A 27857-nucleotide genomic window follows, 5' to 3' on the forward strand; every position below is an offset into this window, starting at 1 on the left:
GATGCACAGTTCAGGAAGTAAATACAGTATTAATTTTGTTGTTATTGAAAAACCTATACATAAATCTTTTGTCTTTTACTCTGGCTTTATTTGTTGATCATGATCAAACTACTGAAACACTGTATTACAGTACAAGCTCAGTTAGCTGAACCCCCTTTATCTGAACATCCTCTTCGTCAAACTTTTTCCCCAGAGAGTTTGGATAATTGAGCTTATACTGTACATTAAACCCTGCATTTATTTTCCTCAAAAAGTATCTCAAAATGGCCTAGACGGCATCTCTGAGCTTCCCTGAAATTTGGTTTCTGGGGGCCTCTGTGGCTCCCAGACCCTGACCCTAATAGGAAGCCTCATTTCACTAAGCTTCACCTTGCTGTGCTTGGAGATGCTACTCTTTTCATTTGTCAATGTTGGCATCTCTGGGGTTGTGGTAACTTAAGGGTGGCATGCAAGCGGTAATTTCACCATTCTAGCTTCATGATTTATGATACCTGAGCCCTACTAGCCAGGGCCTTGTACAGCAGACAGCTCAAAAGATTTAACTGGGTTAATTATCAGACTGTGATAATCATGCTTGCCAATGTGTAAAAGCTAAGTTACTGGAGAGTCATCCCATATCCTAGCTCAGGGGTCCCAGTGCTAGAAGTGAGGTGTCCATCAGCTCCATTACAAAGGGATCCATGTCTGTTATACTTATTCACATTAGAAAATGCTTGAACTTCACTTAGTTATTGCATTATTTCTGTAGATGAGCTGTGTTTTGACGTTAGATCTAGCTTAATATATACAGGTCATTGATGTTACTTTGCATTTTGCAGTTTAATGCTACAAGGAAACATTGCAGGGACACACAGACATATGCATCAACGCCTCCCATCATACTTCAGGTAAATATATGCAAGTGTGTGTGTGCGCGTGTGTGTGTGTTACAGCACAAGGACTAACAACCTGTTTGATTCAGGGACATATTGGGCAATGAAAGTAAATTTAAAAAAAAAAAACTCTGCTGCAAAATGAAAGTAGGCTGGACTAATTCATAGATTTTAATTTTGCCACATCCTGACAGTCACTCTCGTGTGTGTATGAGTGTTTGTGTGTGCGTATGTGTGTATTTAAAATTTGCAGATTTGTACTTTGTAATCCGTGTCAGTACTGTGTTGATAGAGGTCCACCACTCAGCTAATATCTGGTTATTAGTGGTCTGTTTCCATGGATGGATAGGGTAAAGAAGCAAAGAAATTATGCATAGCAGGTAAGGGGCTACATTTGGTAATTGGTAATGTATACTAGTGCACCTCAAACGATTAGAATATAGTGAAAAAGTTCAATATTTTCCATTAGTTATTTAAGAAAGTGAAAATTTAATATATTCTAGACTCATGACATGTAAACTAAAATGTTTCAAGCATTTTTTCGACAACCTCAGTTCCAAAAAAGTTGGGACCCTGTGTACACTGTAAATAAAAACAGAATACTATAATTTGCAAATCATGGAAACCCTATATTTCATTGAAAATAGTATAAAGACAACATATCAAATGTTGTTTGCAGTCTTCCCCATGATTGTGGTTGAGTGTACTGAACTAGACTGGGATTGTCACACCTGCATGCTGTGATGCGTGCATCAGATGGACTCTTGACGTGCTCCGGACAGCATGCATGCACCAAGAGGACTCTCGCATGCACGCTGTTAACAATGCACACCTGCACAAGATTAAGGTGCAATCAGTGTGCCTATATAAAGACTGTGTAAATACATGCTCAGTGCGAAGTATTGCATTATGTTGCTAACACATTACTGAGCCTTATTTCCGTGATTGTTCTCCTGGTTTTCTGATCCCTGATTTCCTGTTTCCTCATTGTTGATTCTGTCTTTGCCTGTGATAATCTGTTTGTGCCTTACCTGACCTCTTGCTTGTTCTCTGTTTATGGTTTATGGTCACTGATTTGTACTGTTTGCCTTTTGTCTCTTTTATTAATAAAACCATCTTCTGCAATTACATCCATCTACCAACCTATCCCTGACGGAATACTTCGCTAAACTAGGGGTGTAGCAGAAGTCTACCAGCACGCCCTTCCAAGCCACTTCCGGATTTCCGTATCTCAGCCCCTAGCCATGTTTTTCCATCCGCTTATTGGAATAGACACGCCGGCACCCTATGATGGAGAATATCACCCTGAGGGACTCTGTCTGCAGTGTGCCTTTTTCTTGAAATCTTTTTTTTTTTTTTGGGGGGGGGCTATCATGTCAGAGGCTGACACAGCAGCAGCAGGAGGCTGTTGCTTCATAGCTCCTCCCAGAGGCTGATGCAGCAACAGCAGAGGAGGCTGTTGCTCCAGAGTGCCTCCCAGAGGCTAACACAGTGCCAGCTGAGGAGACCATTGCTCCAGAGCCAGTCCCACAGCCCATTCCACAGTCAATCTTTGAGCCAGCACCTGAACCAGAGCCTGAACCAGAGCTAGAGCCAGTGCAGGAGCCGGAGCCTGTGTCAGAGCCAGTGCCTGAACCAGAGTTAGAGCCAGAGTCTGTGACTGAACCAGAGCCAGAGCTAGGACCAGCGCAAGAGTCAGTGCTGGTGCAAGAGTCTGTGCCAGAACCAGCACCAGAGTCAGAGCCAATGCCTAAGCCAGTGCAAGAGTCAGAGCCAGAGTTGGAGCCAGTGCCAGTGCCAGCTCTAATGTCAGAGCCAGTACAAGCACCAGAGTTGAAGCCAGTGCTGGAGCCAGTGCCAACTCCAACACAAGAGCCAGTGCCAGAACCAGTGCCAGAGCCAGTGCCTGAGTCAGAGCTAGCACCACTGTAGAACAAGTGCCTGAACCAATGCCAGTTTCAGAACTGGTGCAAGAGGACAACGGAGCAGCCTCTGCCCCAGATGGCTATGAAGACGTCATTGCTCCTCTGCCACCCAGCTATGAAGACATCATTGCTCCACTGCCGCCTGGCTACGAAGACGTCGTCGCTCTGCTGCTGGGCCCTGACCAGGACAGGAATGATGCGCAGACCAAGCCCAAGTCCTGTCCCGAGCTCAACCTCATGTCCAGTCTGGAAACCAAGTCCAAGTCCAGTCAAGAGCTCGAGCCCACATCCAATCCAGAACCCAAGTCCAGTCAACAGCTTGAGCCCATATCCAATCAAGAGCTTGAGTCCAAAACCTTTCCAGAGCCCAGGTCCAGTCCAGAGCTCTAGTCTAAGTCCAGTCCAGAGCCCAAGCCCACTTCCAGTCCAGAGTCCAAGTCCAGTCCCGAGCCCAAGTCCACGGCTTGGCCAGAGTCCAAGTCTTGTCCAGAGCCAGACCCCAAGCCCCACATGAGCCAAGAATCTAGTGCCACGTCGGCTCAGAGTGACACACTGATGACATGGCATCCAGCATCAGGCCCTCATCCCCGGGGCCAGGGAATATGGACTTAAGCTCCTGGAGGGAGCTCCTTGGGGGGGGGGGGGGGGGTTCTGTCACACCTGCACGCTGTGGTGCGTGCATCAGATGGACTCTCATCTGGACAGTGTGTGCACGCCAAATGGACTTTTGCACACACGCCGTTAATAATACACACCTGCACAAGATTAAGGTGCAATCAGTGCACCTATATGAAGACTGTGTAAATACATGCTCTGTGTGAAGTATTGTGTTATGTTGCGAACAGATTATCGAGCCTTATTTCTGTGATTGTTCTCGGTTTTCTGATCCCTGATTTCCTGTTTCCTCGTTGTCGATTCTGTCTTTGCCTGTGATAATCTGTTTGTGCCTCACCCGACCTCTTGATTGTTTTCTATTTATGGTTTATGCTCACTGATTTGGATTGTTTGCCTTTTGTCTCTTTTATTAATAAAACCATCTTCTCCAATTACATCCATCTACCAACCCATCCCTGACAGAGACATAGACTGTATTTATACTGTTTTACTCAAACTCGAAATGAAATACTCTAATATATTTTGGGGTTTTTTATTTAATATTTTGAATTTTAATATTTTAAATTTTTTATGCTGCAGGCCATAATTATCCAAATTAAAATACAACCCGAATTCCAAAAAAGTTGGGACACTGTGTAAAACATAAATAAATACAGAATGTAAAGACTTGCAAATCATGGAAGCCATATTTCATTGAAAATAGTACAAAGACAACATATCAAATGTTGAAACTGAGAAATTTTATTTTATTATTATTTTTTTAAATATATGCTCATTTTGTATTTGATGTCAACAACACTTTTCAGAAAAGCTGGGACAGCTAGGGGCAACAAAAGACTGAAAACGTTGTGTAATGTTAAAAAAACCCCCAAACAAACAAACAAACAAACAAACAAACAAACAAACAAACAAACCCATTTGGTTCATTGGCAACAGGTCAGGAACATGATTGGGTATAAAAAGTCAAGTCAAGTTTATTTGTATAGCATTTTAACAATAAACATTGTCGCGAAGCAGCTTTACAGAATTTGAATTACTTAAAATATGAGCTAATTTTATCCCTACTCTGTCCCCAATGAGCAAGCCTGTGGCAACGGTGGCAAGGAAAAACTCCCTCAGACGACATGAAGAAACCTCGAGAGGAACCAGGCTCAAAAGGGAACCCATCCTCATTTGGGCAACAACAGACAACGTGACTATAACATTAACAGTCCTAACATAAAGTCAGCTTCATTGATGCTATAAACCCCCCACCAACGGAAACCTGAGCGCAAAACCGTTCACGACAACCGCAGTCCCAAAGTCAGCAAGTCAACTGCAGCCCTAAAGTCAGCAAGTCAACTGCAGTCCCCAGCTACAAAAGCACCACTGCAAGAGTCCAGAGCATCCTCCAGGCGCGACCCCCAACTGTCCACATGGGGGTGCCCTCCACAGGAGCAATGCGATGAGACTCCAACCAGACACAGGGCACCAGGATGGATCAGGCAGGTTCGAGGAGCAGAAGAGGTCAGCATCTCGATCCCAGGACCGACATGTAACTCAGAGGACAGATTTGGGGAGAGAAAAAAAACCCCACAGGTTGTTAGGTATGCCCAATGTCACCTGAATAAGTAGGAACAGTATACATATTGCACTGAGTACAAGCAGGGACTCCAGCAACTAACTACGACAGCATAACTAAAAGGGGAGAGCCAGAAGGTAACACAGGCATGAGGGAGCCCTGGGACATAAAGCAGCCAGCCACTACACCGTCAACAAACTCGAGTGAGCAAGTGAGTGGGGGACTGACAGCATCCATACATCCCAGTTTACCAAAACACTCCATGTCTGAGGACCATCCAGATCTACACCTTTACCTCATAAACACCATTAACAAAAGGCTTGACTAAACAGATATGTTTTCAGCCTAGACTTAAACACTGAGACTGTGTCTGATTCCCGAACACTACTTGGAAGGCTGTTCCATAACTGTTGGGCTTTGTAAGAAAAGGCTCTGCCCCCTGATGTAGCCTTCACTATATGAGGTACCAGCAGATAGCCTGCACCTTTTGATCTAAGTAGGCATGGTGGGTCATAGAGGACCAGAAGTTCACTCAGGTACTGTGGTGCGAGACCATTCAGTGCTTTAAAGGAACAGTCCACCGTACTTCCATAATGAAATATGCTCTTATCTGAATTGAGACGAGCTGCTCCATACCTCTCTGAGCTTTGCGCGACCTCCCAGTCAGTCAGACGCAGTCAGACGCGCTGTCACTCCTGTTAGCAATGTAGCTAGGCTCAGTATGGCCAATGGTATTTTTTGGGGCTGTAGTTAGATGCGACCAAACTCTTCTGCGTTTTTCCTGTTTACATAGGTTTATATGACCAGTGACATGAAACAAGTTCAGTTACACAAATTGAAATGTAGCGATTTTCTATGCTATGGAAAGTCCGCACTATAATGACAGGCGTACTAACACCTTCTGCGTGCTTCGGCAGCGCATTGATATCTGAGCTCCGTATCAATGCGCTGCCGAAGCACGCAGAAGGTGTTAGTACGCCTGTCATTATAGTGCGGACTTTCCATAGCATAGAAAATCGCTACGTTTCAATTTGTGTAACTGAACTTGTTTCATGTCACTGGTCATATAAACCTATATAAACAGGAAAAACGTGGAAGAGTTTGGTCGCATCTAACTACAGCCCCAAAAAATACCATTGGCCATACTGAGCCTAGCTACATTGCTAACAGGAGTGACAGCGCGTCTGACTGCGTCTGACTGACTGGGAGGTCGCGCAAAGCTTGGAGAGGTATGGAGCAGCTCATCTCAATTCAGATAAGAGCATATTTCATTATGGAAGTACGGTGGACTGTTCCTTTAAAGGTCAATAGTAGTATTTTATAATCAGTACAAAATTTGATTGGGAGCCAATGCAGTGTGGATAAAACAGGGGTGATGTGGTCATATTTTCTAGTTCTAGTAAGGACTCTTGCTGCTGCATTTTAAACTAACTGGAGCTTGTTTATGCACTTATTGGAACATCCAGACAGTAAAGCATTACAATAATCCAACCTGGAGGTAACGAAAGCATGAACTAGTTTTTCCGCGTCATGTAGTGACATTAAATTTCTTATCTTAGCAATATTTCTGAGATGAAAGAAAGCTATCTGGGTGATGTTATCAATGTCAGTTTCGAATGAAAGACTGGGGTCAATAATCACTCCGAGGTCTTTTACTGCTGCATGTGAAGAAACAAAGGCCATCCAGAGTTACTGTGTAATCAGAAAACTTACTTCTAGCTGCATGTGGTCCTAGTACAAGTACTTCAGTCTTGTCAGAGTTAAGCAGAAAGAAATTAATAAGCATCCAGTGTCTAATGTCCTTTACACATTCCTCAATTCTATTAAGCTGGTGTCTCTCATCAGGTTTTGCAGAAACATACAACTGTGTGTCATCAGCATAACAGTGGAAACTAATACAATGTTTATGAATAATATCACCCAGAGGTAACATATATAAAGAAAAAAGCAGTGGACCCTTAACTCCCACAACATTTTCTAGTCTATCCAGAAGAATAGAATAATCAATGGTATCAAATGCTGCACTAAGGTCAAGCAACACAAGCAGCGAGACACAGCCCTGATCAGACGCCAACAGTAGGTCATTTACTACTTTAACCAGAGCTGTCTCTGTGCTATGATGAGGTATAAATCCTGACTGATTCATTTCATGGATGTTATTCCTATGTAAATATAAGCATAACCGCTGTGCCACAGCTTTTTCAAGGATCTTGGAGATAAAGAGGAGGTTTGATATTGGCTGATAATTGGACAACTGACAGGGATCAAGGTCAGGTTTTTTAATCAGGGGTTTGATAACTGCTAGTTTAAAGGATTTGGGTACATAGCCAATCGTAAGAGAAGAATGTATTATTTTTAGAAGCGGTTCAATTACTTCAGGCGTTATCTGTTTGAATAGACGTGTAGGTAAGGGATCTAGTACACAAGTTGAGGCTTTTGATGCCGAGATTAATGAAAGTAATTCAGTTTCTCTTTGGGGAGTAAAACATCCTAACTGATGATCTGATACAGTTATATTGTTAACTACAGGGTCACTTACATTGTCTGACCTTAAATTAATAGTTTGAATTTTTTGTCGGATATTCTCAATTTTGTCATGAAAAAAATTCATGAAATTGTTGCTACTACATACTACAGGTGTGCATGTGTCGATAGTGGGCTTATTCCTGGTTAATTTTGCTACAGTATTAAATAGGAATCTAGGATTATTTTTGTTACCTTCTATTAGGGAGGAGAGATATGTTGATCTAGCAGCACTAAGAGCTTTTCTATACTTCAGGAAGCTCTCCTTCCACGCTAATTTGAACACTACCAATTTTGTTTGACGCCATTTACGTTCCAATTTTCAAGTGGTCTGTTTTAATGTGTGAGTGTCATCATTATACCAGGGTGCTAATTTTTTGTCTCTGACCGTTTTCCTTTTAAAAGGAGCTACATTATCTAAGGTATGGTCAGTGCTTAATTTGTGAAGTGGGAGGTCCCGGAACGCCAAATATTTTCAAATGCATTTTCGTGAGAGCCATATATAAAAAGTGACGCTGAATACAACTAAAATGCATTTTTACGTATGACCAACAATTTGAGTGTAATATATTCTTTTTCATAATGAAGAAGCTCTTGACATGTCTTCCTCCTGTCCCCTGCTGAATATTTTGATGCAAACATAGCTTGGCGTGTTTCGAAGTGCCGCTTTATTTCATTGTTTCATCGATGCAATCTTGTCATTGTATAGGCCTATTGGACACAAAGCAGAACCCTCTCACCCCACAAAGGCGAATTCCTCTGTCCATTCCTGTTGAAATGTACGGTAGCCTACCAGTCACCTTTTTTCCCTTTTCACCATGTTCTTTGTCAAAAAGCTTTGCTTTGCGGACAGCTAACTGACTTTTTCATTAAATGGAGGTGAACTTCTTGATCTCAATGTGAGCTGATTAATCTCCGAGCCAGATGCAGTCACCAAAAGAGCCACATCTGGCTCCCGAGCCATTGCAGACCCCTGCGTTAAGGCAACAACTGGATCAACAATTAACAAATCAAACACAGGTTACAATATATTGATGGCCATAAGAAAACACAGCAGAGTAAAGACTTAATCTTGCTTGTGTATCTGACTGAGATTATAAAGAAAGTAAATAAATAAAACGGTCCTGGCACTTGCACCCACAACGCAGCCCCATAGACCGTAGAATGCCGTAGAACAATAGACCTACCACGTGTCGACCGACCTGGCAGTGGCCCCGCTTGGCAAAAAAAAAAAATAATAATAATGTCAGACATTATGATCTTAGAAAACGCTTTAGTGACGAACAGTTACAGACAGTAATATGTCGTGATATTATGTTATAAAATATTATTTTTATTAGGCTATATATTAAATTATATATTAAATTTATCTTCTAAAATAACAGACTGTACTCATATCACAACCGGTTTATTTCACCATTGGAGATCAGATCACACAAGACATGAGTTAAATGACTCATTTTAAGGATTTAAGTAGGGTATTTAAAAGCATAGCCTAGGATTTCAAGCACATTTCAAGTTTAGAAGCAGTGCCAGCAAACATAAGTGCAATCAATTCAAGTAATAGTTAAGAAATAAAGGGTTTACAAAACAAGTTGGAGAATTCATTTTAAGGATTCAAGTTTTACTATATTCCAAGGATTCAAGTAGCAGCCATAAGTGCAATCGATTCAAGTAATGAGTAATAACGGGTTTTTAAAAAGTGACATGAACCATTTTTTCTTTTTCAAGTAACACGGTTAATTCTTTTCTTAAGTAGTAACGAGTTGACGTGTAACGTTTTTTTTTTCAAGGCAGCGATCCGCCTACACCCTTCACTTAGTCAAGGATTTGTTATGTAACTGGGATTGTTCGCAGGTGGTCGGCAGGTTCAGGATGCACCGGCGCTTTGCCAGCCCATTGTAGCTCTCTCGGGTTGCTCCATCACGGGTGGGATCCTGCGCTGCCTGTGTAAAATGTCTGTAGAGGGCAGGGTAATGTTTAGGATCCGGCTGTCCTGGGACTTTGAAAAATTTTAGTAAGCTTTCTTGTTTTTTTGCCATTTTTTCCACAGCGCAAGCTAACGGCTACAAAAAACCCGGTGTTCTATTGAGCGGAAGTATACACCCCATGTCCCCCCCTTCCCCTTTCGCATAGATTTTATGGATGTCATAGGAGAGAAATCAACAACAGATATCAAAATCAAAACTGAACACTAAACAAATTTTTATTTACTTATTTATTTAATTTATTGTTTGATTTTTTTCCCTTTGTGATGGTCACGGAGGTGATCTGATCCATTTAAATAGCTGCCGGAACACCGAATGAAATGAAAATAGCTGCCGGATCCGATGACGGAGGTTCCGGATCTTGTTCCGTCATGTTCCGGCTCAAATTAAGCCCTGGGTATGGTGGAACGTTGACTCTAAGCATTCAGTTGCCTGATCAAGTTCTGCAGGGGCTGACAGTGACCCAATCAAAGTTGATAACTCTGGGAGATCATTTATAAAGCTCTGTGCAGTAGTTGAAGTGAATGTACGTTTAGTACAGTAGCGTGGTGAGGTGCATATATTATTACTCAGACATATTTTGAATGAGATGAGATAATGATCTGAGATAACTTCAGACTGTGGAAGTATGACTATATTTTCTTCATTTAACCTGAATGTTAGTATTAGATCGAGGGTGTGTCCACCATTATGGGTCGGTCCCATGACATTCTGATTAATCCCTACTGAATCTAAAATGGACACAAACGCTGTTTTCAAAGGGTCTTCTGGGTTATTGAAGTGAATATTAAAATATCTGACAACTAAATCTTTGTCTAAGGAAATTACCAGATCTGAGATAAAATCTGCAAATTCAAATGGAAATTCAGAATATGGCCCCAGGGGCCTGTAAATAATAAATAACGGAATTAACTGGGTAGACCTATTTTTTGAGGCTACATACATCATATTAGTATGAAGAGCTTCAAATGTATTAAATTTATAACCAGGTTTTTGTGTTACACCGAGATAATCATTATAAATAACCGCGATGCCTCCTTCTCTGCCAGTTAGACAAGGCTGGTGTATATAACTGTATCCAGGAGGACTCGCTTCATTTAATGCTATATATTCATTTGGCTTAATCCATGTTTCAGTTAAACAAAGTACATTAAACTCCTGATCAGTAATGAGTTCATTAACCATTAGTGCTTTAGATATAAGAGATCTAATATTTAAGAGCCCCAACTTTAGATCAAAGGTGCTGGCAGTGGCTGTACAGTCAGTATGATCTAATTTTATATTGATTAGGTTACTGGAACAAACTCTCTAAATATTTCTACCTTTTTGTTTAGCTCGGGGAACAGACACAGTCTCGATGTAGTGGACCCTGAGTGACGACTCTGTGCAGCTAGCAGACAGTCGGTTTAGCCTGTTCGTCTGCTCCCTGGCCTTGGCTCTGGATTGTCAGAAATTAACTAGGCCTGTTCTGAGACGATGACCTATGCTGCAGGAAATGAGAGCAGCACCTTCCCGAGTGGGATGGATACCGTCCCGCCCTAATAGGCTAGCAGTGCCCTCAGAATTAGCCCAATTATCTATGAAGCCCACACTGTTTTCAGAGCACCACCTGGACAATCAGCAGTTCAGCAACCATAACCTGCTGTAAGCTACATCACCACGCCACGTTGGGATGGGGCCAGAGCATACTACAGTATCAGACATCGCCTTCGCTAATTTAAACACCTCTACAAAGTTACTCTTAGTAACCTCAGACTGACGAAGGCGTATATCATTAGCTCCTGCATGGATAACTATCTTTGAGAACCTATGCTTGCCTAGGACCCTAAGATTACCTGCTATGTCTGGTGCCCTGGCTCCTGGTGTACACCTGACTAAAGCTGCTGGTGCCCCTAAAGGCTGAGCTAATTTCACGTGCCATATGATAGAGTCCCCTATAACCAGATCTCTTTCAGGTTTCTCAGTGGGTGCATCACTAAGGAGAGCAAACCTGTTCGACATGTGAAGTGGAGAGGAGTGGTGTTCTCATGGGCGAGCCTCAGCGGTAGCTTTGGCTTTACGCTTATATCGCCGAGTTGTCACCCATTCGCCCTGCTGTAAGGGCTCTAATGCTGGAGTTGGGGGATTACTAACTCTACCTAGGGCATCCAGACTTTCCCCTACAGAAACTACACTGTTCTCATTCTCACTGGCCTTCTCTAAAGCCTGGACACACGCTCCTAACACTATAATTTTCTCCGTCAGAGAGCTAACTAATCTGCACTTATCACAAATAAAGCTTTCGCTAGCGATGGAGGAAGAATGACTAAACATCCTGCACTCAGCACACTTAACAGGCTGAAGGTGTGCCATGATGAAAGGATTCACGTACATTAATCAAATATCTGTTGATATTAAAGCAGATCCGATGTGCATGGCCTTCGCTTGTGGTCTTTACACAGGAGGAGAAAAAAAAAAGAAAGCTTCCGGTCCCGGCGTTCTTCTGAAAAAAGAGAGAGAAAAAAAATGGAAAAAGCAAAGCGAAAGTGGAAAGTACAAAAAGGAAAGCGACAGTACAATAAAAATGAAGAGGATACTGGAAAAGTTTTTGTAGAAAAAAATTTAAAAAAAGATTAGTAATTAACGCCAACACTTGCGGAAAAAAAGACTCATTGCAAACAACTCGGGAACCAGGAAGTGCGTAGCATGCGCAACCCAATCGCCAATCGTTTACTACTTTAACCAGAGCTGTCTCTGTGCTATGATCGTGGATGGCATCACCAATTACCTCAGTTTAAAAAAGAGCATCTCAGAGAGGCTAAGTCTCTCAGAAGTAAAGATGGGGAGGGGTTCACCACTCTGTGAAAGACCGTGTGGGCAAACAGTGCAATAATTTAAGAATAACGTTCCTGAATGTTAAATTGCAAAGAATTTGGGGATCATATCATCTCTGGTACATAATAGAATAAAAAGATTGAGAGAATCTGGAGAAATCTCTGTGTGCAGATGATGGCGGCACGTACACACGCAGCGGCTCCTCTCTGTCCCGACAGAACGGTGTTTTCGTGTTTTTTGTATTTTAAAACAGTGTGTATCTGTTCGTCTTTGTCGCATCCATCAGTCTTAAGGCGCACATACTCCCATGAGTTTCTGCTTGACATCTGCAGAACTATATTCACAGATATAAATCCAGCGGACGCAGAAGTGCTATGGGACTACGGTTTGCTCCGGAGGCCTGCTCAACCACCGACCCCCACTCCTGCATCCAGCCCACAGTGGAAGCACCACAGGCGGAACATGCGGAAGCAGAAGAGGGGCAAGCGCGGAGGTATCCAGGCTTAGCTAGCGGCTAGCCCTCACCGGCCGGCTATCCCTACCATCACTCTGGTCAACGTATGCTTGCTGGACAACAAGCTGGATTATGTCCGCCTGCTCTGCTCATCTTCTAAGTCTGTGAGTGAGTGTTGTGTCCTCGTGTTTGTGGAAACATGGCTTAATGACTGTCCCAGACTGTGCCATTCAGCTAGCCCGGCTAACATGCTACCGGTCAGACAGAGCACTAGTTGGGGGGGGGGGAAGACTCACGGTGGAGGACTCTGTGTTTACATCAGTGATGCCTGGTGCCGCGATGCTTTCGTGGTCTGCAAACACTGCTCACCACTGGTGGAGTTTATAATTATTAATTGCCGGCCATTCTACCTGTCGAGGGAATTTACAGCCATATTGCTGGTAGCAATATACATCCCTCCCGGCTCCAATAACAACAGGAGTGAAGCACTGAATTAACTCTATCAGCATATCAGTGAGCAGCAGACAGCCCACCCAGATGCTTTCCTCATCCTTGCTGGGGATTTCAACCATGCAAACCCCAAGAGCATGTTTCCAAAACTCTATGGACATATCAACTTTCCCACACGTAGAAACAATACTCTGGACAATGTTTACACCATGCATAAAGACGTCTACAAAGCCCTCCCCCACCTTGGGGCCTCAGATCACTCCACTGTTATGCTAATGCCAGCATACAGGCCGCTGGTTAAAGTCACCAAACCAGCTACAAAGCAGATACGTATGTGGCCAGAGGGGTCCTCAGAGGCACTCCAGGACTGTTTTTCCACCACTGACTGGAGCATGTTCAGACAGGCGGCCACCTACAACAACAACACAGATCTCCAGGAGTACACGGAGACCGTCACTGCCTACATGAGGAAGTGCATGGATGACGTTACAGTCACCAGAACCATCTCCATTCAGGCCAATCAGAAGCCATGGCTGACAGGGGAAGTCCACAGGCTCTTGAGGGCTCAGACCGCCGCCTTCAGAGCTGGGGGCAAGGTAGGCCTGAGGACAGCTAGGGCCAACCTGTCACGAGGCATCAGGGTGGCCAAGAGACAGTATCCCAGGAACATTGCTGTCTACTTCAACGACAGCAGAGACACCAGGAACCTGTGGCAGGGGATTCAGACCATCACAGACTACAAGCCCTCACTGCAGACCTGTGACAACTCCACCTCTCTGCTGAATCAGTTGAACGACTTCTTCGCTCGCTTTGAGGCAGACAACAGCACCATGGCACAGAAGACCCCACCACCTCCCGGTGACCAGGTGTTGACACTGTCCCCAGACAGCATGAGGAGAGCTCTCTGGACGACAAATGCACAGAAGGCCCTGGGTCCTGATAACATTCCTGGTCGTGTCCTGAGAGACTGTGCCGAGGAGCTCACAGATGTCTTTACAGACATCTTCAACATCTCGTTGAGCCAGGCTGTTGTCCCCACGTGCCTCAAAGCCACCACCATCATTCCAGTCCCGAAGAAGCCATCTCCCTCGTGCTTCAGTGACTACCGCCCTGTCGCACTGTGGCAGCGGGGGTGTGGTCAAGCATCGGTCTGTGACCGGAGGGCGGAGTCAGGGATTTAAGGAGAGAGCGCGAGAGCAGAGGGAGCTCTCTCCCCAACCAGATGACTTGTGTGTGTACGCGTGTGTGCGTTGGCTGGGAGAGTTAAAGTTTTGCTGAAAAGTGAAAATAAAGAATTTTTGTGAACTCAGTTCTGGCCTGCCGTCCTTCTGTGCTCCACCCACCCATACAAACTGTCACAGTGGTACAGAAACCTGAGAGCCGAGCACAGAAGAGAACAGCCCCATGAAGTCCTCCCCCTTGGCAGACCTGATCCATGCCCTCACCATGGCCCAACAGAGCCAGCATCAGGCGCTGCTTGCCCTCCGAAAGGAGCAAGAACAATGGTTCGAGGTCCTGGTGCTGGCGCAACAGGAAGATCGTCGGGCGTTCTGGCACCTCCTCGCGTCGGCAGGGTCCACCAACTCCACCGCCGCGGGCCCTTTCACCCTCACCCTAATGAAGATGAGCCTGCAGGATGACCCCGAGGCCTTCCTCACGCTCTTTGAGCAGGTAGCAGAGACCTCGGGGTGGCCGGTGGAACAGTGCGCGGCACGCCTCCTCCCCCTGCTAATGGGAGAGGCGCAGCTGGCCGTGCTACAGCTCCCTGCCGACCGCTGGCTGGCCTACGCGACCTTCGCCAGGCCGTCCTCCAGCGTGTGGGGCACACCCCCGAGCAACAACGTCAGCGCTTCCGCGCTTTGTGCTTAGAGGAAGTCAGCCGGCCGTTCGCGTTTGGCCAGCAACTCCGGGACGCCTGCTGGCAGTGGTTGAGGGCCGACAACCGCAACGCTGAGGGAATCATCGACCAGATGGTACTGGAGCAGTTCATCACGCGTTTACCAGCGGGAACTGCAGAGTGGGTCCAGTGCCACCGCCCAGCGTCGCTGGATCAGGCAATCGAGCTGGCGGAGGACCACTTGGTGGCTGTCCCGATGGCAGGACAGCAGACAACCTCTCTCTCCCCCTCCTCCTGTGTCTCCTCCTCGCCCCATTCCCCCACCGCGGAGGCGGGGGCAGGTGCCACCCTAGCCGGCTCGCCGCACCCGCGGTGCCCTCCCGTTTCTCCCTTCTGTGTCTGTCTCTCCCCCCCTCAGGTGAGTGAGCCCCAGAGCACTAGTGCAGAGAGGAAGCCCGGGCCGGTTGGCTGGCGCTGCGGGGAGCCGGGCCACCTCCAACAGCAGTGTTCGGTAATGGAGGTGGGCGCAGTGGTTCGGATCCCCGACGCACCAGGAGCCGCCGCCCTCGATCGGGCCGGAGCATATCACATACCGGTGAGTATCCAAGGGGATGCATATCAGGCGTTGGTGGATTCTGGTTGTAATCAGACCTCGATCCACCAAAATCTGGTGCAAGACGAGGCATTGGGGGGAGTACAGTTGGTGAAGGTGTTGTGTGTGGACGGGGATGTTCACAACTACCCTTTAGTGTCGGTCCACATTTTTTTCGAGGGGAAAAATTTATAGTAAAGGCGGCGGTTAATCCTCGCCTTACCCACTCGATAATTTTGGGGACGGATTGGCCGGGATTTGGGGAATTAATGAGTCATCTAGTGAAGAGTGGGTCCTGCCATAGTTTAATAGGGGGAGGTCCCGGTGTCGCGTTGGTGGGAGCAGCTGTCACAGAGCCATCTATGTCATCTCCGCGTCAGAGTGAGGAGCCGCCGGCTCCTCCTCTCTCTATTGGGGAATCCCTCGTGGATTTTCCATTAGAGCAGTCGCGAGACAAGACTCTGCAGCATGTGTTTGACCAAGTGAGAGTAATCGATGGTCAAACGCTCCAGCCAAACGTCACCCCGTCCTTCCCCTACTTCGCAATTATGAAGGATAGATTATACCGAGTGACGCAGGACACTCAAACTAAAGAGCAAGTCACACAGCTTTTAATCCCAAAGAGCCACCGGGAATTGGTATTCCAGGCAGCTCACTTTAATCCCATGGCTGGACACTTAGGGCAGGATAAACACTAGCCCGAATAATGGCCCGGTTCTATTGGCCAGGGATTCGCGGCGATGTCCGTAGGTGGTGTACGGCGTGCCGCGAATGCCAGTTAGTAAATCCAGTGGCCATTCCAAAAGCATCTTTGCGCCCTCTGCTGTTAATCGAGACCCCGTTCGAAAGAATTGGGATGGATCTCGTCGGGCCATTAGATCAGTCAACATGAGGGTACCGCTTTATATTAGTTCTAGTGGGCTATGCAACGCGATACCCGGAAGCGGTGCCTCTTCGCAATATCTCAGCATGCAGTATTGCGGAGGCACTCTTCCGCATTATCTCCCGAGTTGGAATCCCGAAAGAGATTCTGACTGATCAAGGCACCTCGTTTATGTCACGTACACTGAACGAACTTTATGGGTTATTAGGTATTAAGCCGATCCGCACCAGCGTGTATCACCCACAAACGGACGGTTTAGTCGAACAGTTCAATCACACCCTCAAAAATATAATTAAGAAATTCGTAAGCGAGGACGCACGTAATTGGGATAAATGGCTCGAACCCTTGTTGTTTGCAGTGCGAGAGGTCCCCCAAGCCTCCACAGGGTTCTCCCTGTTTGAATTGTTATATGGGCATAAGCCATGCGGCATCCTAGATGTGCTGCGGGAAAATTGGGAGGAGGGACATTCACCAAGTAAAAATGAAATCCAATATGTTATTGACCTGCGCGCAAAACTCCACACACTCACCCACCTAACCCAAGAGAATTTGCGGCAGGCCCAAGAACGACAAACCCGCCTGTATGACAAGGGTACCAGAGGTGGAAAAACCCGGGTTCAGAAAGTAAAAACCCTGCCACATTTTTGCTCCAGCCAATTCAGTGAACCAGCTGATCCTAATTACCACATCCCCTAAGCCAGGTTGATGAGCTAATTGGTGAAATCACCTGTGTTGAGAGCACAGGCAGAAGGAAAACCTAAGCAGGACTTTTACTTTGTCAATCCAGTTTTTCCACCTCTGAAGGGTACGCACCTTAGAGAGTTCGCACCGGGAGATAAAGTACTCATACTGTTGCCCACATCGAGCTCCAAATTAGTTGCCAAGTGGCAAGGACCCTTTGCGGTCACACGGCGAGTCGGGGATGTCGACTATGAGGTGAGGCGAACAGACAGGGGTGGGGCGCTACAGATTTACCACCTCAATCTGCTCAAACTCTGGAACGAGGAGGTCCCTGTGGCGTTGGTGTTGGTGGTTCCGGAGAAGGCGGAGCTGGGGCCAGAGGTTCAAAAAGGAACATTGGCATCACGTACCTCTCCAGTCCCCTGTGGAGACCACCTCTCCCCGACCCAACTCGCGGAGGTTGCCCAGTTGCAAACCGAGTTTTCGGATGTGTTCTCGCCCCTGCCCGGCCGCACCAACCTTATAGAGCACCACATTGAGATGCCCCCGGGGGTGGTAGTGCGTAGTCGCCTGTACAGATTACCCGAACACAAGAAAAAAGTGCTTCGGGAAGAACTCGAGGCCATGCTCGAAATGGGCATCATCGAGGAGTCCCACAGTGACTGGAGCAGCCCGGTGGTCTTGGTACCCAAGGCCGACGGGTCAGTCCGGTTCTGTGTAGACTATAGAAAAGTCAACGCGGTGTCTAAATTCAACGCGTACCCAATGCCTCGTATTGATGAGTTGCTTGATCGACTAGGCACGGCTCGCTTTTACTCGACACTGGATTTAACAAAGGGTTATTGGCAGATCCCCTTGACTCCATTATCCCGAGAAAAAAGGCCTTTTCCACACCGTTCGGCTTACACCAATTTGTCACACTTCCTTTTGGGATGTTTGGGGCACCCGCTATGTTTCAGCGGCTGATGGATAGGGTCCTCCGCCCCCACGCCACCTATGCAGCCGCCTACCTCGACGACATTATTATCTATAGTAATGACTGGCCGAGGCACCTCCAACATCTGAGGGCCGTCCTTAGGTTGCTGAGGCAAGCGGGTCTCACAGCCAACCTGAAGAAGTGTGCGATTGGGCGGATGTAAGTATGGTATCTGGGCTTCCACTTGGGCAACAGACAGGTGCGTCCCCAAATTAACAAGACAGCAGCAATTGCGGCCTGCCCGAGGCCCAAGACCAAAAAGGGGGTGAGACAGTTCCTGGGGCTGGCTGGCTATTATCGTAGGTTTATACCTAATTATTCGGATGTCACCAGCCCGCTGACTGATCTGACTAAAAAGGGGGCACCAGATCTGGTCCAGTGGACAGAGCAATGCCAGCAGGCTTTTTCTGAGGTAAAGGCTGCACTGTGTGGGGGGCCACTTTTACACTCCCCTGACTTTTCTCTCCCCTTTATGTTACAGACAGATGCGTCGGACAGAGAGCTGGGGGCCGTTTTGTCCCAGGAGATGGAGGGGGAGGACCGCCCAGTCTTGTACATCAGTAGGAAGCTGTCAGTGCATGAGGGGCGCTACAGCACCATTGAAAAAGAGTGCTTAGCAATTAAGTGGGCGGTCCTCGCCCTCCGTTACTACCTGCTGGGACGCCCTTTCACCCTCTGTTCGGACCACGCGCCCCTCCAGTGGCTCCACCGCATGAAGGATGCCAACGCACGGATCACTCGTTGGTATTTGGCACTCCAACCCTTTAACTTCAAGGTGATCCACAGGCCGGGGGTGCAGGTGGTAGTGGCGGACTTCCTCTCCTGTCAAGGGGGGGGGGGGGAGTCAGCTGCAGGCCAGGCCGGATGGCCGCCCGGCCTGAGTCGGGCGGTGGGGGTATGTGGCAGCGGGGGCGTGGTCAAGCGTCGGTCTGTGACCGGAGGGCAGAGTCAGGGAAGGTAAGTGGCAGAATCACTGCACCTGATGTGAATTAATGTGTTTCTGTGTCTTCCCCAGTAACCGCGCCCTATTTAAGGAGAGAGAGTGAGAGCAGAGGGAGCTCTCTCCCCAACCAGATGACTTGTGTGTGTGTGTGTGTGCATGCATGCGTTGGCTGGAAGAGTTAAAGTTTTGCTGAAAAGTGAAAATAAAAAGAGTTTTTGTGAACTCAGTTCTGGCCTACCATCCTTCTGTGCTCCACCCATACAAACTGTCACACGCATTCACTCCCATCCTCATGAAGTGCTTCGAGCAGCTAGTCATGCGGCATATCAAGTCTGCCCTCCCCCCCGCCCTGGACACTTTCCAGTTTGCATATCAGTCCAACCGTTCGACCGATGACGCCATCTCCACTGCCCTCCACTCAGCTCTCACCCACCTGGAGACAAAAGACTCGTATGTCAGAATGCTGTTCATAGACTTCAGCTCAGCATTCAACACAATCATTCCTCAGCAGCTCATTCATAAACTGGACCAGCTGGGACTCAACACCTCCCTGTGCAACTGGCTGCTGGACTTCCTGACGGGGAGACCACAGGCTGTACGGGTCGGCAGCAACTCCTCCAGCACCATCACATTGAACATGGGGGTCCCTCAAGGATGTGTGCTGAGCCCCCTCCTTTTCACTCTGCTGACCCACGACTGCACACCAACATCCAGCTCTAATCTCTTCATTAAGTTTGTGGATGACACGACTGTGGTGGGTCTCATCAACAATGGCGATGAGACAATCTACAGGAGTGAGGTGAGCCGCTTGGCCATGTGGTGCAAGGACAACAATCTCCACCTGAATGTGGAGAAGATGAAGGAGATTGTTGTGGACTTCAGGAGAGTGCACACCCAGCATGCTCCACTATCTATTGATGGTACTGCAGTGGAGAGGGTGAGTGGCACCAAGTTTCTGGGTGTGCACATCTCTGAAGACCTGTCCTGGAGCAACAACACCGCATCACTGGCCAAAAAAGCCCAACAGCGTCTGTACTTCCTCCGCAAACTGAGGAGAGCAAGAGTCCCGGCCCCCATCATGCACACATTCTACAGAGGCACCATCGAGAACATCCTGACCAGCTGCATCACCATGTGGTACGGCGCCTGCACCTTGTCCTGCTGCAAGACTCTGCAGTGCATCGTGAGAACAGCTGAGAGGATCATTGGTGTCTCTCTCCCTTCTCTTATGGATATCTATAACTCCCGCCTCACCTGCAAAGCCATCAGGATTGCAGGTGACCCCACCCACCCATCTCACAGCCTCTTCAGTCTGCTGCCGTCGGGGAGGAGACTGCGGAGTCTCCGGGCCAAAACCAACAGGCTCAAGGACAGTTTCTTTCACCAGGCGGTCAGGAGGCTCAACTCCCTCCCTGTTCTGCCCCTCCTCCCCCCTCTGCCCCCTGCCACAGATTCTGCCCTCACACCCCCCTGCCCCCCTTCAGCATCTGACATGTCACCCTCACAGTTTCCCCCCCCCCAGCACACACACACACACACACACATACATACATACTCTCAACGTTCATTAACACACTGGACTGCACATTTCACTTTACCTCGCTCATTTGCACTATTCCACACTACCTCACCTTAACAGCTGTTTGTTTATTGTTTATACTGCTTATTTCATGTTTACCTGCTATACCTCAAGTCCCCTTGACTGTTTATTTGCTCCAATTTGTGTGTGTGTATACGTATGTGTATATGTGTGTGTGTGTGTGTGTGTCTATATGAGTGTTTCGTCTATGTCTAGTTCTTATCTAGAGTGTTTATACTGTTTATATTGTTAATTTCAATTATTCTATTTTTATTTATTGCATTGCCTGTTTGCACCATGGGTCAGAGAGGACTGAAATTTCACCTGTGCTGTATGTCAAGCATGTATAGCATATTTGACAATAAAGTTAACTTGACTTGACTATGCAAGAGACAAGGCTGAAAACTGACATTGGATGCTTGTTATCTTCAGGCCCTCAGGCAACACTGCATTAAATGCAGACGTGTCTCTTGTGGAAATCACTGTATGGGCTCAGGAACACTTCAGAAAACCATCATCTATGAAAACAGTTCTTTACTGCATCCACAAATGCAAGTTAAAACCATATATAAACAATATCCAGAAACACCGCCACCTTCTCTGGGCCTGAACTCTTTTATGATGGACTGAGTGGAAAATTGTCCTGAGGGCTGATGAATCAAAAGTAGAAATTATTTTTAGAATTCATGGACACCACGTTCTCCAGGCTAAAGAGGAGAGAGACCATCTGGCTTGTTATCAGTGCACAGTTCAAAAGCCAGCATGTGTGATGGTATGAGTGTGCATTAGTGCACATGACATGGGTAGCTTGTACATCTGGGAAGGCATCATTAATGCTTAATGATAAATACATGTTTCAGAGCAATATGCTCCCATCCAGACAAAATCTTTTTCAGGGAAGGCCTTCCTTCTTTCAGCAAGACAATGCCAAACTGCTTTCTGCATAAATTAAAACTGCATGGCTCCATAGTAAGAGTCCGGGTGCTCAACTGGCCTGCCTGCAGTCCAGACCTGTCTCCCATTGAAAACGTTTGGCACATTACGAAGCACAAAATACGACAAAGGAGGCCCCAGACTGCTGAGCAACTGAAATTGTATATCATGCAAGAATGGGACATTTCTCTTTCAAAACTACAGCAATTGGTCTCCTCAGTTCCTAAATGTTTACAGAGTGTTTTTAAAAGTAGAAGTGGTCAATATGCCCATCCCAACTTTTTTTGAAACGTGTTTCTGGCGTCAAATTCAAAATGAGCATACATTTTCAAAAAATAATAAAATTTCTCAGTTGTCTTTGTAGTATTTTCAGTGAAATATAGGGTTTCTATGATTTGCAAATTATCACATTCTGTTTGTATTTACAGTGTACACAGCGCCCTGACTTTTTTTGGAATTGGGGTTGTACTTTTCAGAAGTTGGACATTTGTGTATTGTAAATGCTTTTTTGATTAATCTTTAATTAATCAAAGATTAATTTTGTTTACTGTTTTGCTTTTACCTCTGTAAAGCACATTGAACTGCCACTGTGTATGAAATGCGCTATATAAATAAACTTGCCTTGCCTAATCTTAGGAAATATTAAAATAATTTGCGATACTGGATTTCTGATTTTCATGAGCTATAAGCCATAATCATCAAAACTAAAACAAAAAAGGCTTGAAATATTTCATTTTACATGTAATGAATATAGAATATGTGAAAGTTTACCTTTTTTAATTGAATTTAAAAAAATAACTTTTTCATGATATTCGAGTTGTTTGAGATGCACTAGTATGTGGTAAGTATACCTTATAAAATGACCAGGGACAGTGGCTTCAAGGTAGGTTTCGCTAATAAAGTGACCTCTGAGTGTAATAAACATACCAATGCAATGGACTACTTAATCAGCTATTGGCCATTTGAGTATACTCTGCTGGTATTTAAGTGAATACATTGCATATCTCCAATTAAAAATGCTATGGCTGTGTTTCCAGCACTACCCTCTGTATCGTACCAGTGATGCTGAGTGCACAGGTGAAGATGCAGCGCCACTGAACGAACGCTATGAGCTCTTTCAGGAACGCTATGATGTGCTCTCTCAGGATGTCTCAAAGAAGGTGAGGTGAAAAAGTGGGGTTTGCACCCCTGTTTTTCTGTAGGTCTTGAATTTTTTTGACAACCTGATCTGACATGCAAAAAAAAAAGAAAAAGTGAAAAACTTTTCACTCGGTGGAAAACATATCAATAGAGTATTTAATTAGGTGGCCAAACACAGAAGGTGTCTAGGCACCATCTACTGATTGTATGTTTTATTATTAGGGGTAAAGCATTGAAGGTTGTTGTTGTTCCAAATGTGAGAGTGATGGTGTAAAACAGGAAGTGAGGTGATGTTTTGGAAAGGCACATATGAATTCACAAAAATATGTGAAAAAATTAGATCTATTCATAAACCAAATCCAACACTACCCACAGACCCGTATCAAGTTAAAAAAGCAATGTTGAAGACTATTGTTGGCACAGCATACAAAGCCTTTCATGCTAAAATACAAAGCATATTGAGCTCTGTACCCTGATATTTTAACAGATATCTCACCTTATTTGGTCTGTCAAAGAAATTGTGCAGTTTTCTTATTGTCATGAAGTATGTTTGAAAGTTGCAATGGAATATGGCAGATATCGACAGTGAAATAGCTCATAAAAAGGGTAAGGTCATATCTCTGCGGTACGGCACTCCTAAAGGGACATATGTCAAAAAATATATGATATACAAGTATCTGGTGTGCATGTCATCTGTTAGTTGATTTATGATGTCTTCTTGTACATTTCTCATTCTCAAGATATATATGGTACATTTTGCATTCTCAAATATATCCCTCTGTATGGCCATCCTCCTTTCGGAAATGCTTCATATTTATTGAGTTCAGGCTTCTCTCAGCTAGTTTCTCATGTGTACCAGAAATTTACTTGTGAGCACCAGATACTTTCTCATGCACACCAGAAACTTTCTGACATACATACCCGCCCCCCCCCCCCCCTTTTTATTTTAAACACGTCCCTTTAGGGGCTCTGTACTGCAGAGCTTCATTGTTTAGACACAAAATTAGAAAGCTATAATGGGAGGGAGGGAAGACAGAACATCGGTGTCATTTGATCTCAAGGTGGTGGTATGGCGTGCTTGACCAGTGAGTAGGTGTAGTTATTAAAGCTATAGTTATTCAGGGTCAAAGTACAAAGTGCTTGTAACCCGATTGTTTTTGTTAGGATTTTTCTTATTAGAGGGGCAAGCAGGTAGTACTTGGAACCCTATTGTTTTTGTTAAGATTCTTATCCCTTCGGACACAAGGAAAAATGCTATGGAACTTCATTCTATTGAAACCATAGGTCCTAGAGATGTTAAACTTGGTCAATATGTACCGTAGTACTCCCTCGCACTACTCAGGCAAGAAAGATGAGCCTGATTGGCCTAATGGTGGTGCAGTAGCGAGGTGTTTTAAGTTTTGGCTCATATATTGAATAAGTCCTACAATGAATTTTTTTGCAACTTATTCCTTGGGTGCTCCTCAGTAGTGTAGTGGAGATTTTTAAAGTGGGGGTACGCGATTCGTGACATCATCGATTTGATATCATGTCAGAAGCGGTAGCCTTTGTTTGGTCGCCTATGTTTGGTATGAATGATTTGTATAAATGTTACGTTCTTTTAACAACACAAGAGGGCACAAGCGCACTGAGGCATTTCAGGAGACAATGCAGAATTGTGTCGGCTGTTTGGTTTGGAAGCTCAATTAGATCCAAGAACATAAAGTGCGGATCATCTGTCTTGTCTGTTTCACATTTGAGATACACGATTAGTGCCGTTTTACACCCTAGGCTCGTCGATTCGTCAATGAGAACAGAAATTTTGCCTTCTATTTCCTGGATCCGTTGGCAGACTTTTTTGCGCATTTGGGACGCTATGTGATCGGTTATCTGTGTGGCACTGTAACGGGAGTGCAAGCTAATGCCTGTGTCGATCCCGTTCTCGTTTTGTAATTCCAGCAGTCCATAATGATCAGAGAAAGGTCTGTTTTTCTTCACTATGTGATAAACGGTCCGGAACACGGCACAGGTAGCATTCATGTATGATGCATTCATTTTGTCACATACTTTAGGTAGTGTCTCTCGTTTTGCGTTATCCTGAATGCGTTGGGCAGCAATGTGGCCATTTGACTGGAGATGCCTCAGAATTTTTTTCCTCAGCGAAGTTAGCATTGTGCTTTTGTCTGTGCCACTGTGGGTGATCCTGTACGTTCGCCACTCGTCTCCCATCCGCGAGCCCTGGGCTTTAAATACAGACAAATCACTAATGCACGAGCACACCTTGCAGCCTAGCTTCCCATCCTTTGCGTCGAGCCAGGGATAAGCCTCCTTTTTATTTTTCCACATTTCTTCCGTCCATATCTCGAACGGTGAGCTGGAGCTCCCCAACACCTCTGTGTTAGCATTAGCTGCAGTGAAAGGAACTTCAGTGTGAGTGTGACTGGTTATGATTGGTGATGGTGGCTCACTCAAGGTCGCTGGATTTGGTGTCGCCGGTGTCGGAATGCTTTTTCTGAAATAAAAATCGATGTTTTTCTGCCGAGTCTTTCCTGTCGAGTCATTTTCCCCTTGATCTGCCATTCTGCCGAAGCTCTCTAGTTGGTCGAAGCAACATTAAAATGGCGGAGTCAACCGTTTACATAATTCTAATATCTCGGCTGCGTTTAGAATGCATTCTACTTTGCGTCGCTACGTTTTACGTAACGTTCGATTGGGGGGGGGCATTGATGATGAGCACAAAGGCACGTGTCACTTACTGTAGAGCGTATAAACTCAGGCCATTGAATGACAGGTTTTTTTTTTTTTTGAATCTCACCTCGGGAGAAGTGGGTGGACGGCATACCCCCGCGTACCACGCCCACTACACCCCTGGTGCTCCTGAGCAAAAATGTCCCCAAGAAACATTTAGCTCTGCCCATGTAGATTTTTAGCTAATTTGCAAAACTGATTTTTGAGAACTTGTCCGAAGGTTTTTCTCATATCATCACAATTTTGATGTCAAACTACTCAGCAGAGTGTGACTCTCAATAATTGTCAAAAAATGTAGACATTTCCAAACAATATGGGTGCTACATTCAATCAATTTAAATGTGGTGGAGCCTGATATACTCAAACAACTATAACTCGTGACTATTTGTAGGAATTTGCATAAAACTGAAAGCGCATGTGTGCGCGCGTGTGTGTGTGTGGCTTCTCTAAACTGCCCATAGGTGTGAATGTGTATGAATGGTTGAGAGGAGAAAACCTCAATAATAATCCAGTAGAAGGCAATGGGAAACCACTACTGTAATTCTTCCATACAAACTTTGATGGCTGGAGCCATCAGAGTGGCCATGTCACTGCAGTGATATGCCAGATAGATAGAACTGAATTTTTGTCACAGGTTCTTCAGTTGACTTTTCCTTCTCTGATACTTCTTTTCCTCTTCCCTTCACTCTGTGCTCCTTCTAAACTACAGTGGTGCTTGAAAGTTTGTGAACCCTTTAGAATTTTCTATATTTCTGCATAAATATGACCTAAAACATCATCAGATTTTCACACAAGTCCTAAAAGTAGATAAAGAGAACCCAGTTAAACAAATGAGACAAAAATATTATACTTGGTCATTTATTTATTGAGGAAAATTATCCAATATTTGTGAGTGGCAAAAGTATATGAACCTTTGCTTTCAGTATCTGATGTGGCCCCCTTGTGCAGCAATAACTGCAACTAAACATTTCCGGTAACTGTTGAGCAGTCCTGCACACTGGTTTGGAGGAATTTTAGCCCATTCCCCCATACAGAACAGCTTCAGCTCTGGGATGTTGGTGGGTTTCCTCACATGAACTGCTCACTTCAGGTCCTTCCACAACATTTTGATTGGATTAAGGTCAGGACTTTGACTTGGCCATTCGAAAACATGAACTTTATTCTTCTTTAACCATTCTTTGGTAGAATGACTTGTGTGCTTAGGGTCATTGTCTTGCTGCATGACTCACCTTCTCTTGAGATTCAGTTCATGGACAGATGTCTTGACATTTTCCTTTACAATTCGCTGATATAATTCAGAATTCATTGTTCCATCAATGATGGCAAGCCATCCTGGCCCAGATGCAGCAAAACAGGCCCAAACCATGATACTACCACCACCATGTTTCACAGATGGGATAAGGTTCTTCTGCTGGAATGCAGTGTTTTCCTTTCTCCAAACATAACGCTTCTCATTTAAACCAAAAAAGTTCTATTTTTGTCTCATCCGTCCACAAAACATTTTTCCAATAGCCTTCTGGCTTGTCCACGTGATATTTAGCAAACTGCAAACGAGCAACAATGTTCTTTTTGGAGAGCATTGGCTTTCTCCTTGCAACCCTGCCATGCACACCATTGTTGTTCAGTGTTCTCCTGATGGTGGACTTATGAAGATTAACATTAGCCAATGTGAGAGAGGCCTTCAGTTGCTTCGAAGTCATCCTGGGGTCCTTTGTGACCTCACCAACTATTACACGCCTTGCTCTTGGAGTGATTTTTGTTGGTTGACCACTCCTGGGGAAGGTAACAATGGTCTTGAATTTCCTCCATTTGTACACAATCTGTCTGACTGTGGATTGGTGGAGTCCAAACTCTTTAGAGATGGCTTTGTAACCTTTTCCAGCCTGATGAGCATCAACAACACTTTTTCTGAGGTCCTCAGAAATCTCCTTTGTTCGTACCATAATACACTTCCACAAACATTTGTTGTGAAGATCAGACTTTGATAGATCCCTGTTCTTTAAATAAAACAGGGTGCCCACTCACACCTGATTGTCATCCCTTTGATTGAAAACACCTGACTCTAATTTCACCTTCAAATTAACTGCTAATCCTAGATGTTCACATACTTTTGCCACTCACCGATATGTAATATTGGATCATTTTCCTCAGTAAATAAATGACCAAGTATAATATTCTTGTCTCATTTGTTTAACTGGGTTCTCTTTATCTACTTTTAGGACTTGTGTGAAAATCTGATTATGTTTGAGGTCATATTTATGCAGAAATATAGAAAATTCTAAAGGGTTCATAAATTTTCAAGCACCACTAATTTTATATCTGGGTCCGTTTCAGAAACTGGTCTCTCATTTGGGACATTATGGT

At 45.2% G+C, this 27857-nt stretch overlaps 1 protein-coding gene across 1 annotated transcript in view; it reads left to right on the forward strand.

The window, feature by feature from the left end:
• The window catches only part of mppe1 (metallophosphoesterase 1), a 170869-nt gene that overhangs the window by 113525 nt on the left and 29487 nt on the right, over positions 1-27857 (forward strand). The window contains exon 6 of the mRNA XM_060900896.1: positions 22664-22786. Coding sequence (XP_060756879.1) covers positions 22664-22786 — 123 coding nt within the window. The remainder of the gene's footprint in view (positions 1-22663; positions 22787-27857) is intronic.

The sequence above is a fragment of the Neoarius graeffei genome, chromosome 19, assembly GCF_027579695.1.
Source record: "Neoarius graeffei isolate fNeoGra1 chromosome 19, fNeoGra1.pri, whole genome shotgun sequence".
Lineage (NCBI taxonomy): Eukaryota > Metazoa > Chordata > Actinopteri > Siluriformes > Ariidae > Neoarius > Neoarius graeffei.